At 39.5% G+C, this 12,211-nt stretch overlaps 1 protein-coding gene across 4 annotated transcripts in view; it reads left to right on the top strand.

The window, feature by feature from the left end:
- SEC24D (SEC24 homolog D, COPII coat complex component) overlaps positions 1–12,211 on the top strand; it is a 188,388-nt gene that overhangs the window by 158,543 nt on the left and 17,634 nt on the right. For all 4 annotated transcript variants that reach the window (XM_026034595.1, XM_026034594.1, XM_026034597.1 and 1 more), the window contains 2 exons: positions 9,775–9,913; positions 11,623–11,738. In XM_026034595.1, the coding sequence (XP_025890380.1) occupies positions 9,775–9,913; positions 11,623–11,738 (255 nt within the window). The remainder of the gene's footprint in view (positions 1–9,774; positions 9,914–11,622; positions 11,739–12,211) is intronic.

Here is a 12,211-nt window from a genome sequence, read left to right as displayed (position 1 = left end):
TAAGACAGAAGACTTTTCCTCTTCAGTGCAGGTAACAAAAGCTTCCTTCTTTAAATGGGAACCCCTGAACAAAAACAGCAGCTGAAGACCAGTGAGTACATAATTTTAACTCCAAATAGTAGGTAGGACAGCTTTGCATGCTTTACAGTCCTGRTTCCTGGATTGTCCAGGATCAAGTAGCAAATGATATCCTGAACTCACTACTATATACCCATCCCATTAAGTGCAAGCCTAGGTGTAATTCCTTCATTTTCCTGATGTTAAAGCAAAGCATGTTTCCAAGCATCCTTGTTGATGCTTTCATTTGGGAGAGGACCATGAGACTTYGCTCGCGTAGTTCAGGGTGTTACAAACCTTGTAGCTGTGTTTTTCAGACTAGCTGTCTGCAGGTTGATATCTAGGTTTTTACAGGGCTTGTCTAGGATACCTGGTTCTCTCGGAGCTCGCTGCCATCTCCAGATCCCTCACCAGAGAGCTTTATACTACTCTGGAGGTCAGTGCCTCTAAGCCGGGCTTTGCAGTGCTTAACTGACGGTGTGTAAATCCTGTCTTAGATAAAGCTTTCTTTAGGGAGTGCATCCTGGGCTAGGCTGCATTAGTAGTAAAGTGGCTGGAATTGGATTGTTTCCCAAGACTTCCTTGTGTAGGCAAACGTTTTTGTTAGCCTGTTAGGCTGTAACTGCGCTGTGTAAGGACAGAACTGTCAGTGCCAAAGCCAGCAAAGGCTTTGTCTGCAGAGTTTTTACTAATTTGAGTAAATGTACTGATTTACATTTTTCTGTTTTTTTTTTTTTTTTGTGTGTGTTTTAAAAATGCTTTTCATATTTTTGCAGCTAAGTTATTCTGTGCACCATGGTGATTTTAGTAAGGAGGTAATTCTGAGAGAGGGGAACAATGACTTGGAAAACTAACAATTGTACATGCCTTATGTTCAAATAGTAATGAAACTTCTTGATTAATTTATACAAGTTTGAAGGGAAACTGGTGTTCTGAAGATTTTGTTCAAATGGTGCAGTTAGTTTTCAAATAAATTAGGAATTGAGTCTGTTCTTCAGAATGGTAATGACAATAAAAAATATCTAAGCAACAGTAAATAGGGAAGGCAAACAGAAGGAAAACAAAATTAATATCGACTTAATTAGCTAGCATTTGCCAATTAAAATTGCACACAAATGGAAGATTCAGCTATTGCTAGATATGATCTGTAACCCAAAATAGTTGCTTAAAAGGGATCTGACATTCTAGGTGTGCATTTCRCTCTACAGACTGCATGCTGCTCTCCTGAATTGGTGGTTGTCTCCTCTTATGCTCTGGCCAAAGTTAATCACAGCAGCAACAGTGAATTAAACAGAATAAGACTGCAAACTCTAGCATTAAACTTTCAGGGATGTTACTCTCTTGCCTTGGAAACGTTATAGACTCAGGACACACTGGTGTTTAGTAGGTTCAGTATGAAAAATTTATATTTTCGCTTTTGAAACTTTCCTGCATAGTCTCGTGTTTGCCGCTGCATGCAGTGTTCTGAATGTAACTATGTGGAAACATGATTTTGAATAATTCTTTTTTTCCCTTTTTTAAGTTGAGTAGGAAGCTGATTGTGATTTCTAGAGCAGCGCCAGACAAACATTACACCAGCTTATGTCTAGGTTCTAACATAGCAGGCTCTAACACTGTCCTGTAGAAAAATAAGAGGGACTGAACCTTCTTTTCCAGAATGTCCCAACATCATTTCTTTGGGCTCAGAGCTCTGTTCTGTGCATGGGCTTACTAAAAGAGAATAGGAAGGAAGGTGATTGCATAGAAAGGAAGSTGATAACATGAAAACGTTTTAAGCATTTGGAGGTCCCAGAGTCTTCTTGAAGTGTCCAGCTATCATAGCAGTGAAGATTCGTGGAGGGGGCTTTGGGGTGTGAACGTTCTGCCTAATGTATGTGGACATTCCTGCCCAATACAGTGTTTTTAAGGTAACAGCTAGGTTTGCTGCTGACCTTCAAAAGTAAGCTTGTATGTTATATGGAAATGACTTTTCTTTTGAAAAGGACACTAAACACACTCCAAATCTTCTTACTTCAGAGAAGAGGATATCCTGTGTCGCATTTTGTCCACATTTAAAAAAACAACAACAACAGAAAAAGAACCCCTCCTTATTTTTGCTGTGTACTCCTGTGGTAGAGGTGAGTGGGTAGCTACAGCTGTGAATGCAACATAAGCCTTAAGTGTGCCCAGTTCTTTCTGATGTCAATGCAAATAAATGAATTAGCCCTAGAAATGTGTTTACAAATAAACATTTATCAAGGAAGCCCAAAGGAAGGCAAAACTAGTTAAAACACTCTTAAACCCATCTTTTTTTTTTTTTAATTGAAATTTGTCTTAAGTTTTTTTGAAGTTTCTTTAGCCATGCAAAAATGTAAGGAAGAGTGCTTCTGCTGTAAAAACAAAAACATGCAAATGTGAYTAGTCACGTGCTTTAAAGAGGTTCGGTAGTGTCCTGTAACAGCAGAGAAACAACTCTGGGTATTTAGGAGGCGGAAACATCGGACCACTCGTTAATTACTTGCAATGGTTACTTTTGTCTCAAATCGTGAAGATAAATACATGTGCACACACATGGAAAAATATACATTTGGCTTCTGAGGCTGACAATAGCCCCTACAGGCCAAAACAATCCTGAAATCACTAGCTAGTTTGGGGGTGTCTTCATGCTACCGAAGTGTGAAACACCTTGCTGATGTTCTCCTTCTGCAGCATTTTATCTGGGAGAAGTGTTGCCTCAGAAATCGCACTGTTGCATTCACATTTGTTTATCAACTTAAATATTTGTTCCCCGGACCTTGAGCTGTACATTCCATGAGCACTATTTGGATTGTTGCTTGATTAGTTATCCTAAGGATATTCTTGAACATGTTAGAAATGGTAGCAGCTGTGTTTGTGTTGAGAGGTCTTTAACCTTTTAAAACAAGAATTTGTCTGCTGGTGTATCCATTATATTTGTATGTCAGTAGGCTGTGCCTATATTTAAAATAGTGGTGCTGGATTTGTCATGTATTTAGCAACCTTGAGAAATAGTGAGGATTTACTAGCATTGATGTAACCATTCAGCACATGTAAAAGACAGGGCCTGTCAAGGAGAAGTCAATAGCACTAGTAATTTGAGCCCAAACTCTGCCTTGCTCTCTTGAAAATACTTTAGAAGATATTTAGCATCATATTTTTACAGACCTAATAAGAATTAGTAAAGATGCCCTTTTTTAGGTATCATTTTTATTTTTTGCAGCCCGTGGTAGTAAAGTATCTTCTCCTCGCATTCTGTGCTAAGTGAATGTCAAGCCAGACAGAGGAAAATACTAGAGTGCCATCCCACTGAAAATCAGACTTCTGGTTTTATTATGAAGCTGCTTTGACCATTAAAGCTAAACTATCTGCTTTGCAATTATTACTTACCATGTTTGTAGAGAGGCTTCTTAAAAGCTGTCTTTCTTATTTTCTGTGACTTGCAATTAGTGTGATAATAGTGCCAAAAAAATGCCAAACAAGGAGTGCAGTGATGGAGCTGTTGTGGGGCTGATGTGTGGGAAGTGGAGCACTGCATTAACACAGGCATGAAGCTGACTCCTCATGTGATTTAACATGTGCTTATCACGTGTAAGGGTGCTAACAGGAGAGAGGTGGGGGTGACAGAGACTTGCCTCTCTGATTCCATCTCTTGTATTTGCCTCTGCAGCAGTCTCCCATTTTGCTGGGAGGAGCGTAGACTGAACTGAGATGGGTCCTATATGAGATCTGATTGTTTTAAAGTGCTCACATTTTGGAAGCCTATTGTTCCCCACCGTTTGTTGCTTATCCATTTTTGTTCCTGCTTMTATCCTTGGTTAATGCTGACTGCTRACCCTCACTTGAGATACAGCATGTTCTACAGCTAAATAACAGGCAGCTCTTCAAAGCTGAGAAGTGCTGGAGAGCGCTGTCYTGTTAAGAGCGCTCGCCCCTCCTTGCCTGCGATCCACGGTAGCACTACATGCGGTGCCTCTCTTGAGCATAGATAGTAAACATAAACATTGTTTTTGTCTTCTATCAGTTGTGTAATGTGGTAGTTTTAAAGAATAAGSTTACCTGGCTTTTAAAAGCCAGTTCTTACTTTGCTAATAGGAAGGATAACTTCCCTATGCCAAAGTTTTATTGTATTTCCCCCATTCTCGAGCTTGTAAAAATCTTCCCCGTGTTGAATAGAGGAGCCTGTATTTATCCTTTTCATACTGCTACTCTCAGGGTAGTATTTGCAACCAGCTGAATAAAAAGGGAGCACTGATTGAGTAAAGATTGCGCAGAGAGATGGGTTCAGTGATATCAGTGAGTGTCTATTTTCGTACAAACTGGATCTTGTCCCCTGTGCAGTGCTGACTTGATACTCACTAGCCATGCACTATAATTTCAGCATTGAGCATTTGAGCAAAAAGGTTTGAATGAACTTCTTCATCCTGTGATCTGTAGAGATCAGGCTTGAGACAGGCGATGCATGATGTGGTTGATGCTTCAGCTGTGCATCAGTGAGGCAAGCAAAGAAGAGGAGAGATAAAAAAGCAGTGGTTACAAAGAGGGTTTGAACCTACAGTGAACCTTGCAGTGGACATAGTGCAGATTTGGGGTTGGAGTCATATCGGCTGAGGAGACTGGTAGTGTTTAGCATCTAAAAACCCAAGAATAGGCAAAGTCATTTCTGACTTCAGAGGGAATGCTTTCTGATAAAAGGCTATAAGGAGATCTCAGAGATTATTTAACATTTTAATGCAAATTAGTAAAGCAACTCAAAACCCACGGATTATTTGTTGACTGGTTAATCTTTCCCAAAAGCATATCATGATGTAGTTAGAGGAGAAAAGAGGAGCATACAATGTGTAGGAGAGTAGAGAAGAAAAAGATCACCATTAGTACTAGGAGAAAGACTGTTGCGTGGAGGGGAACAAAACCCTGTATCATGAATCCCAAACCCATAAATCTTACATTTCAGTCTCCTCTGATTATCCTGACAATTTTTTTCCTCCTCTAGTTACTGCAATAGTTAAATGTAAGATTTGGATGAGGCAGTGGTACTACACTCAAACAGCTATTTTCCTCTGTTCATCTGAAAGTGTATAGTTTATCTTAAAATTTTCTATTCTCTGTTTTAATAAAGAAACTTGCATGAGAGTTGTTAAAAGCTCTAGAAATGCTACTGATTGAGCTGGGAGTTGCTGTTTGGATTGAAAAGCTGGTAGTTTTGTGTCTATTTTTCTGATACGCAGAGGTACAAGTACAATGTTTAAGGTTTACTATACATCGGAATTACAGAATGTTTTATTTGCTCCTGTATTGCTGAGTATAATTTTAAGCAACTGTCATACCTGAAATCATCAAAAGACGGGTCTCTTTACAGCTTCCCAAACCTGTGAGATTTAATCTCCTTTGGAAACAAAAAGCCAGCATCTGAAAATGGCTGCTAGGTAACATCTTAAAATCTTGGATCCTCTCAATCTGGGTGTTTGTTTGAATATGTTGCCATGATCGTTTGTCTCCTGATATCTGCCAGCAGCTTGTCATGTGCAGTGTGCAACATTACATTGTGTGGAGCATCCCTGGGTGACTTTATATGGTACCAAACCTCAAAAAGACAGAGGGGAACTGGTGGCAAACTGTCCCACTTGGAGGGGACAGAAGGGGTGTGAGGGACAGGCGCTGGTCTTCTTGAAGCCAGTGCTCGTGGGAAGCCCGTTCCCCTGGGACACAGCGGGGCTTGGCGGGCTCTGGGGGCCGCATTTCGATGTGAGAGCGCTCCTGTCGTTTAAAGGCACCTGAGCAGCGATGGAGTAAAACTAAGGGCAAAAATACGGTCCCTACTGCTGAGCCGCTGCTGCACTGCTAGGGCGTGTGGTGAGAAGCAGCTAGGAATCTGCCTTGGCCGAGGTACGCAGGGAAAGGCACGTGCCTGGAGAGCCCACGCGGAGCACCAGCCTGCAGTGCAGATATAAAGTACATCTCTGCAGCCTTGTCTATATATGCAAACCGGCAATGCAAACAGATAGCATGCTGGCTTTACTGCTTTGCTGCATGATAAATGGCTCGTTTTCTTCCATGTTTGTGTATGTCTCTTTCTCTAGACAGAGGCTCTTTCTCTTCTCGGATCTCTCTTTACAGTACCTTTCCTGAGCTGTGCCATGATGATCTAGAGCTTTATCACAGCCTTTCTTCTACACTTAATAGTTTCCAGCTGTTGCCCTGATCCTGCAGTGTGAATAAAGTGATACTTTGCTCAACTCGCAGGGAACTCGCCGGCGTGGGTTGGATCTTTTAATAGCACATTTAGTGATTCAGCTTTCTGAGACATTGAAGTGTAGGTTACTGTCCTTTTGGTAAATGATATGGAAGTGTTTCATTTTGGAGCTGTGCCACCCATGTCTAACAATTGCTTTTTGATATTTCCCTGACTCCTAAAAGATGTTCTTGCTGAAATATGTACAAAATAAAGCTCTTGGGTTCCTAGCTATATTTGGACTAATAATGAGATAAGTTATGGTTTATAGGATCGGCTTTCAGTACTTGTACTCCAGTGAGACCTCGAGCTTCYAGAGAAGAGAAAGTTTATGCAGATGTGTCAGAACATTTCCCATCTCCTGCCCAATCCCCCTTTGCTTTCCTGAAAGACCACGATGTCCTGCCTCCAAGCACAACTGATTTTTCCAGTTGGTGTAATAGGCACCCCTTACATATGTCCAGTCCACCTCAGATTTTTGCTATCGTGTTTATTTTAATCATTGTTTTTGACAAGCGTTTATATTTTGGCAGTGCCAGAGGATCACCAAACAATATCTAAGAGTACAATTTTGTGAGATTGTCTCTCTCTCCTTTTTTGGCTCATCCAAATAGAAAAGGATTGTGGAAAGATAAGAATGAAGAGAGGTATAAGGACCTAACATAAAAGTATAGCTAATATCCAAGTAACTTTAATAGATATCTAACTTGAATCAATTTTCATTAGTAGAGATTTCAAGGAGGATATGAAAGAACGCTCATAATTTAATAGACAGAAAAAAGTAAAAGAATATTGCACTGGTTTTCAGGAAAAATAGAACCTCTAAGATTTTTTGGATTTTTCTTTTCCTATTCCACCACTTCTCTGAGAGTTTGCCGCTGACTACTAAGGGGAGCATAAGCAAATGTTTCTCTATCCTCTGGTATACAGTGACATCTACAGAGAGCAGAGCACATGAAACAAAAGACTTTCTCATTTAGCAGCATTGCTTTTGGCTTTGCATGGTGACACTTTATTCACTTTTTTAATGCATGTGTGTTATTTCATTTTTTAAATTCCCATACAGATGGAAATGCTATTCCGTATGCTTTTTGGATGCGTTTTCCTTTGAAGGTTTTACAAGTTTATTAGGAATCAAAACAGCCTGCTTCAGTCATTTGATTTCATTGGTATTTCATCCTTTATTTCTCTGGGTTAGACAATGCAGAATCCAACCTAGTAAAAGTTTAGAGAACACTGCCTGTGGGAACTGCTCTTTTAAGCCTTGAGCACGTGATTTAACTTCGTGCACTGTACAGAGTGCTGAGTGACTTGAAGACAACCATTTGATACACAGAGGTAAACATGTACATAAATATTTGCAGACAGCAGCTTTAGGCTATTGGGGGTCTAAACCTGCATATTCAAAAGGAACCGTCCCCTTGACTGCTTTGGTTTGTTTTTAAAAAGCTTAGAGAGGGAAAATAAATATTCCACTCCAAATATGAAAAGAGCAGAAAAAAATATATTTTTCTTTCTACTATTTCCAAAAATTTATTTTTTAAATGCATAGTAAAATTCTTCTTGGATGAAGCTAAATGTTTCAAATTTGTATTTAAAATTACTAAGACGGTGCATATAAGAACATCAGGAATAGACTTTGTTTTTTCTGTACCAGATCAGATGATGTGATGATATTGCCTCCAAACAAGATCCAGGCCTCATTAAACTAATACAAAAGAACGATAAGCAGAAAATTACCAAGTAATGAGCAAAACCCAGCAGTTTTAAAACCTATTAAATGATCAAGGCTGGTGAACAGGTTTTATAGCCTGGGCTGTCCTATCTGAGAAGTGACCCTGGTAGTTTGCCAGCTGACATTACTGGTTAATTTGTATTAAACATTATTCTCAGAAAAGAAAGGGTACAAAGTAAAATCATACCTCAGTAGAGCAGGAGGGAGCACTTTAAAACCCATGTAGTAAAATCTAGTCATATGTATAAAATCCTGGGTAAAAGCATTAAGTCCATGGGAGAAATAAAGAAGTAAAGTAAGTGTCTCCATAAAGTATAAACAAGCAATGAAATGTACTGTAACCTACAAATGCTAAAAGGACAAGTACAATTTTCTAGTTATTTAGAGGCTCCTATGCTCCAATAAAAGATAAAAGTGTATAATAAATGAAATGCGTGCATTCTGTAAGAAGAGGCAAATAAAAAGAAGAATAAATGAATATGCTAGTGGGAAAGTTTTAGCATTCAGACACTGTCAGCATTTTTCCTCTTGTRGAGATCTGTCTTGTGGCCCAAAACTGGATTTATATTTTACTCAGAGATGCTCAGAGATGTTTAGTTGGGATTAAGGGGAGTGGGGGGGGGGGGGGGGTGTGTGTGAAAAAGACAAATGCAGAAAACATTTGTGTATAGTAAAGTTTCAGAGATAATCAAACAAATTTCCATTTGTATAATGGTTTCAAGTATGACTTTTCAAATGGATGAATTACAATCGCAGGAATCTTCCAAGTGCTGCACAGTTATTAGTGAAAGAGCCATCTGGGAAATGTTCTCCGTGAGCTGTGGTTTCGGCAGGGACTGTAAGCAAGCATGGTCAATGCAATTAAACTGACAAGTGTTTGAGATGCTCTGTTCGCTTGCTTTATGTTCTTTCCTTCAATAAATATTAGTATTGCTTCTAAATCTTCTCCAGCTGGTAACCCTGACAACATATCAACCTTAGTAGAGCACATAACATGGCACTGTTAGCAGGGGAGGTATTTAGGAGAAAATATTAGATGCTGTCTTAGCAAATGCTTGTTTGAGAAGGGCACGTACAAGAGATGAGCAATCAGATTTCCTTGGGGAAAGCGCAGCCTGATAGAGCAAAAAAGCTGAGGCCAGCGGCTCTCCTGGCAAGTTGCAGAAGCCCTTCGGAGAAGCAGCCAGCCAAGAGCGCTGAATTTCTGGAGCCTTCACAGTTCTGTAGGCTGGGCTGGCTCCTATCGGACACTGCTGCAAGGCTAGATGAGCTCTTATCATAGCTTTTGGTGTGAATCCTTGTTTCATTTTGTGATAAATACCTGAATAGGCTCGTGAAGCTGTCAGTTTAGCCCCTGTCATTCCTACTGGAAGGTACAAATGATGTTTGTTTCATGTTTTCCTAAGCAAGATGCATTGTTCGTTTAAGTGAAAACAGGGTTAGTGCAGTCTAGACAAGTTCTCTTTATCGTTTGGCTGCAACAGTTCACCTAATCCTGCTCAGGACCTGCAATAAAGCTGGAAGGAGAAAAATATCTTTGCGGGGCCAAATCTGAATGTTCTGGCTCCTCAGACTGCATGAGACCTCTGGGCTTGAGCCAGCTGTACTGTGGAATTTCAGAAAATGGTCAACAGTGATCTCTTGCTCCAGGTGATATCTGATAAGAGTTAAGTCAGAGCAGCAGCTTTCTACCTGGCTTTGTTTGATATCAAGCTTGCATTGCTTCTTACAACATTGTGTACTTTTTTTAATCTAGACACCTCTTTATCTTGTAAACCATGGGGAGACTGGACCAATCCGATGCAACAGATGCAAAGCTTATATGTGTCCCTTCATGCAGTTCATTGAAGGTGGAAGAAGATACCAGTGTGGATTTTGCAATTGTGTAAATGATGGTAAGAGTCCTCTGAGTTATGGTTCATAGTAATGCCATAAAGCTAAAATGAAACTGTATTGCTGACTTGCTGTGAACTTGCTGACTGCAGAGAAAGTAGTTCAGTGAGATGCAGTAACTAGGCCTATTTCAAAATGAAAAAATACCAGCCAAGAAGATACCTATAAACATTTGTTCAGTGCAAGTTTAAAAAAGAAATGTAAGAAAAAATAACAATGCTGAATCATGAAGTCCAGTCTGATATGATTAAAATGTTATTTAAAAACAATGTCAACACAGGCCTCAAAGTTGCTGTATTGTATGTTGCTAACTGAAAACAACTTTTGTGTAGAAAAATGAACTCCTTTAAAGAAATTTAACTGTTAAAACAAGAACTAAATATTTAGAACTATGTCAGAATAGTCCTTTCCATGACTGTAGATTCAACGGTTAAATAGCCTATTAATCTTACAGTGACACGTGTTGGTTTTCACAGAAGATACCATGCCATATTTGTTCAAGTGTGCTGCATGTGACTCATAAGTGCTCTTGTGCTTTTGGCTAAGTCCCAAAGCTTTGCCAGAACTAGCCTTTCTAGCCGTTTGTATCAAGTTGGATTTCCTCAGCTGGATCCCAGCAGTATAGTGCTTTCCCTAATACAGTAATCTTCTCAGCTCTGAAATGTGAACCTTCACAGACTCATTCCAACTTCTTTTCTGCCCGAGGCCCAAATGCTTGTGCAAGATAACAAATTTCGTGGTTTGTTAGTGATTTAAACTCTTGTAAACAGAAGTTTGAATGCTTTGTGAGCATTTTAAGTAACAGCTTTTAACTGAAGTGTCAGTTTAAATCTTGCTCTATACAGGGCCGTTCATCTAAATTTGAAAGCATTTAAAAAAAAGACCTCAATAAGGCCTAAAAATATCCTGTAAACTAGGTAAGTACCCCCCCACAACTTGTTTTTTTTTAACAGGCAGCAAAAACCTAAAAAAATAAGTATTTTAAATCCATATCGATCAAGGAATGAGAAGATAAAATCCAGAGATGACTTCCTCAGTCTGACTTTAGCCATTGGACTAGCTGCATATACATTGTTGGTGGCAAAGCTACTTGATTTCTTAATGGTTCTTTGGAGTTGAGTTCTGCATCTTTTGTCTTCACTTATAGAGAGATCCGAATATAATGGACTTGATGGGCTTGCTGTACAGCAGGCAGGGTTGTAAACCTTATAGTGCTAGTCCTGATAAAGCAGAATTTTGGATAATGTGGCCCAGGTTGCAGGAAAAGTCTGATAATTAGCTCTGCTCCTCTGCAGGCTTCTGGGATCTAAATTAAATTTTGAATGGACAGTATCTCCTAACAAAGTAGCTGCTGCTAGTCTATAACCTGAGAATGGCAGACTGCAGCCTGTGTAAATAACCTGTACCTTCTACCTACTTAGGCTTTGAATAGTGTAGGACTGGAAGAACATTTATAGGGAAATATGRCTTGTCTTTCAGATTCAAGAGGAGGGCATGTTACTACAGTGTTTTGTTTTGATTTTTTTCGTAAATCAAATTGATCTAAAACTTAAAAAAAATCGCAGTCTTGCTAAGCATTTGCGCACATCCTTTGATCAGCGAAGGAAGAGTCTTTATTAATTCCTTGTATTTATTGGAAGAATTGTTGGGCGGTTCTTCTCACCCCAAAATATAAATCCTTTTTTTTACTCTCTCATTTTGTTTTTTTCAGTTCCTCCATTCTTCTTTCAACATCTGGACCACATTGGCCGGCGGGTAGACCACTATGAAAGGCCTGAGTTATCTCTAGGATCTTATGAATATGTTGCTACCTTGGATTATTGCCGGGTGAGTATTTCCAATATGCAAAATTATAATTTTATGTCAAAACAAACGAAGTCCTTTAAATACCAGCATTAGAGCAAACRCACGTGTAAGCTGAATGGCAGAGTCTAGAAACATTTAATAAAAGAGATGGATGCACAGAGTTTAAGCTGACAATACTGCGTGCTGTTCTTTCATGCTGCTGCTATCAGACTATCAAGCCAGAATAGCAAACAGTGCAGCAAGGCCATGGGTCAGGGGTGTTCAGCTGGGGCATTGCTTGCGTCCTCGCAAGGGGCTGCACTGTTTAGAGGATAGAGCTGAAATTCCAGCGCAATGTTGAATTTTAGCTGTGTGTCTTTTGTTATTTTGAAGACAGATGCATATCTAAATTGCCTTCCCAACTTTGAAACTTTAGCATGGGAATTTGACCTTCTTTTTTTTTTTTTTTTTTTTCCCCTGACATGAGTAGTTTTAGTGTTTTGATGAAAAATTAA

The sequence above is a fragment of the Nothoprocta perdicaria genome, unplaced genomic scaffold (assembly GCF_003342845.1).
Source record: "Nothoprocta perdicaria isolate Ctin4 unplaced genomic scaffold, notPer1 scaffold_149, whole genome shotgun sequence".
In the NCBI taxonomy this organism is placed as follows: Eukaryota; Metazoa; Chordata; class Aves; order Tinamiformes; family Tinamidae; genus Nothoprocta; species Nothoprocta perdicaria.
Note: the sequence above shows the minus strand (reverse complement) of the source record. Positions and strands in the feature narration are given on the sequence as shown.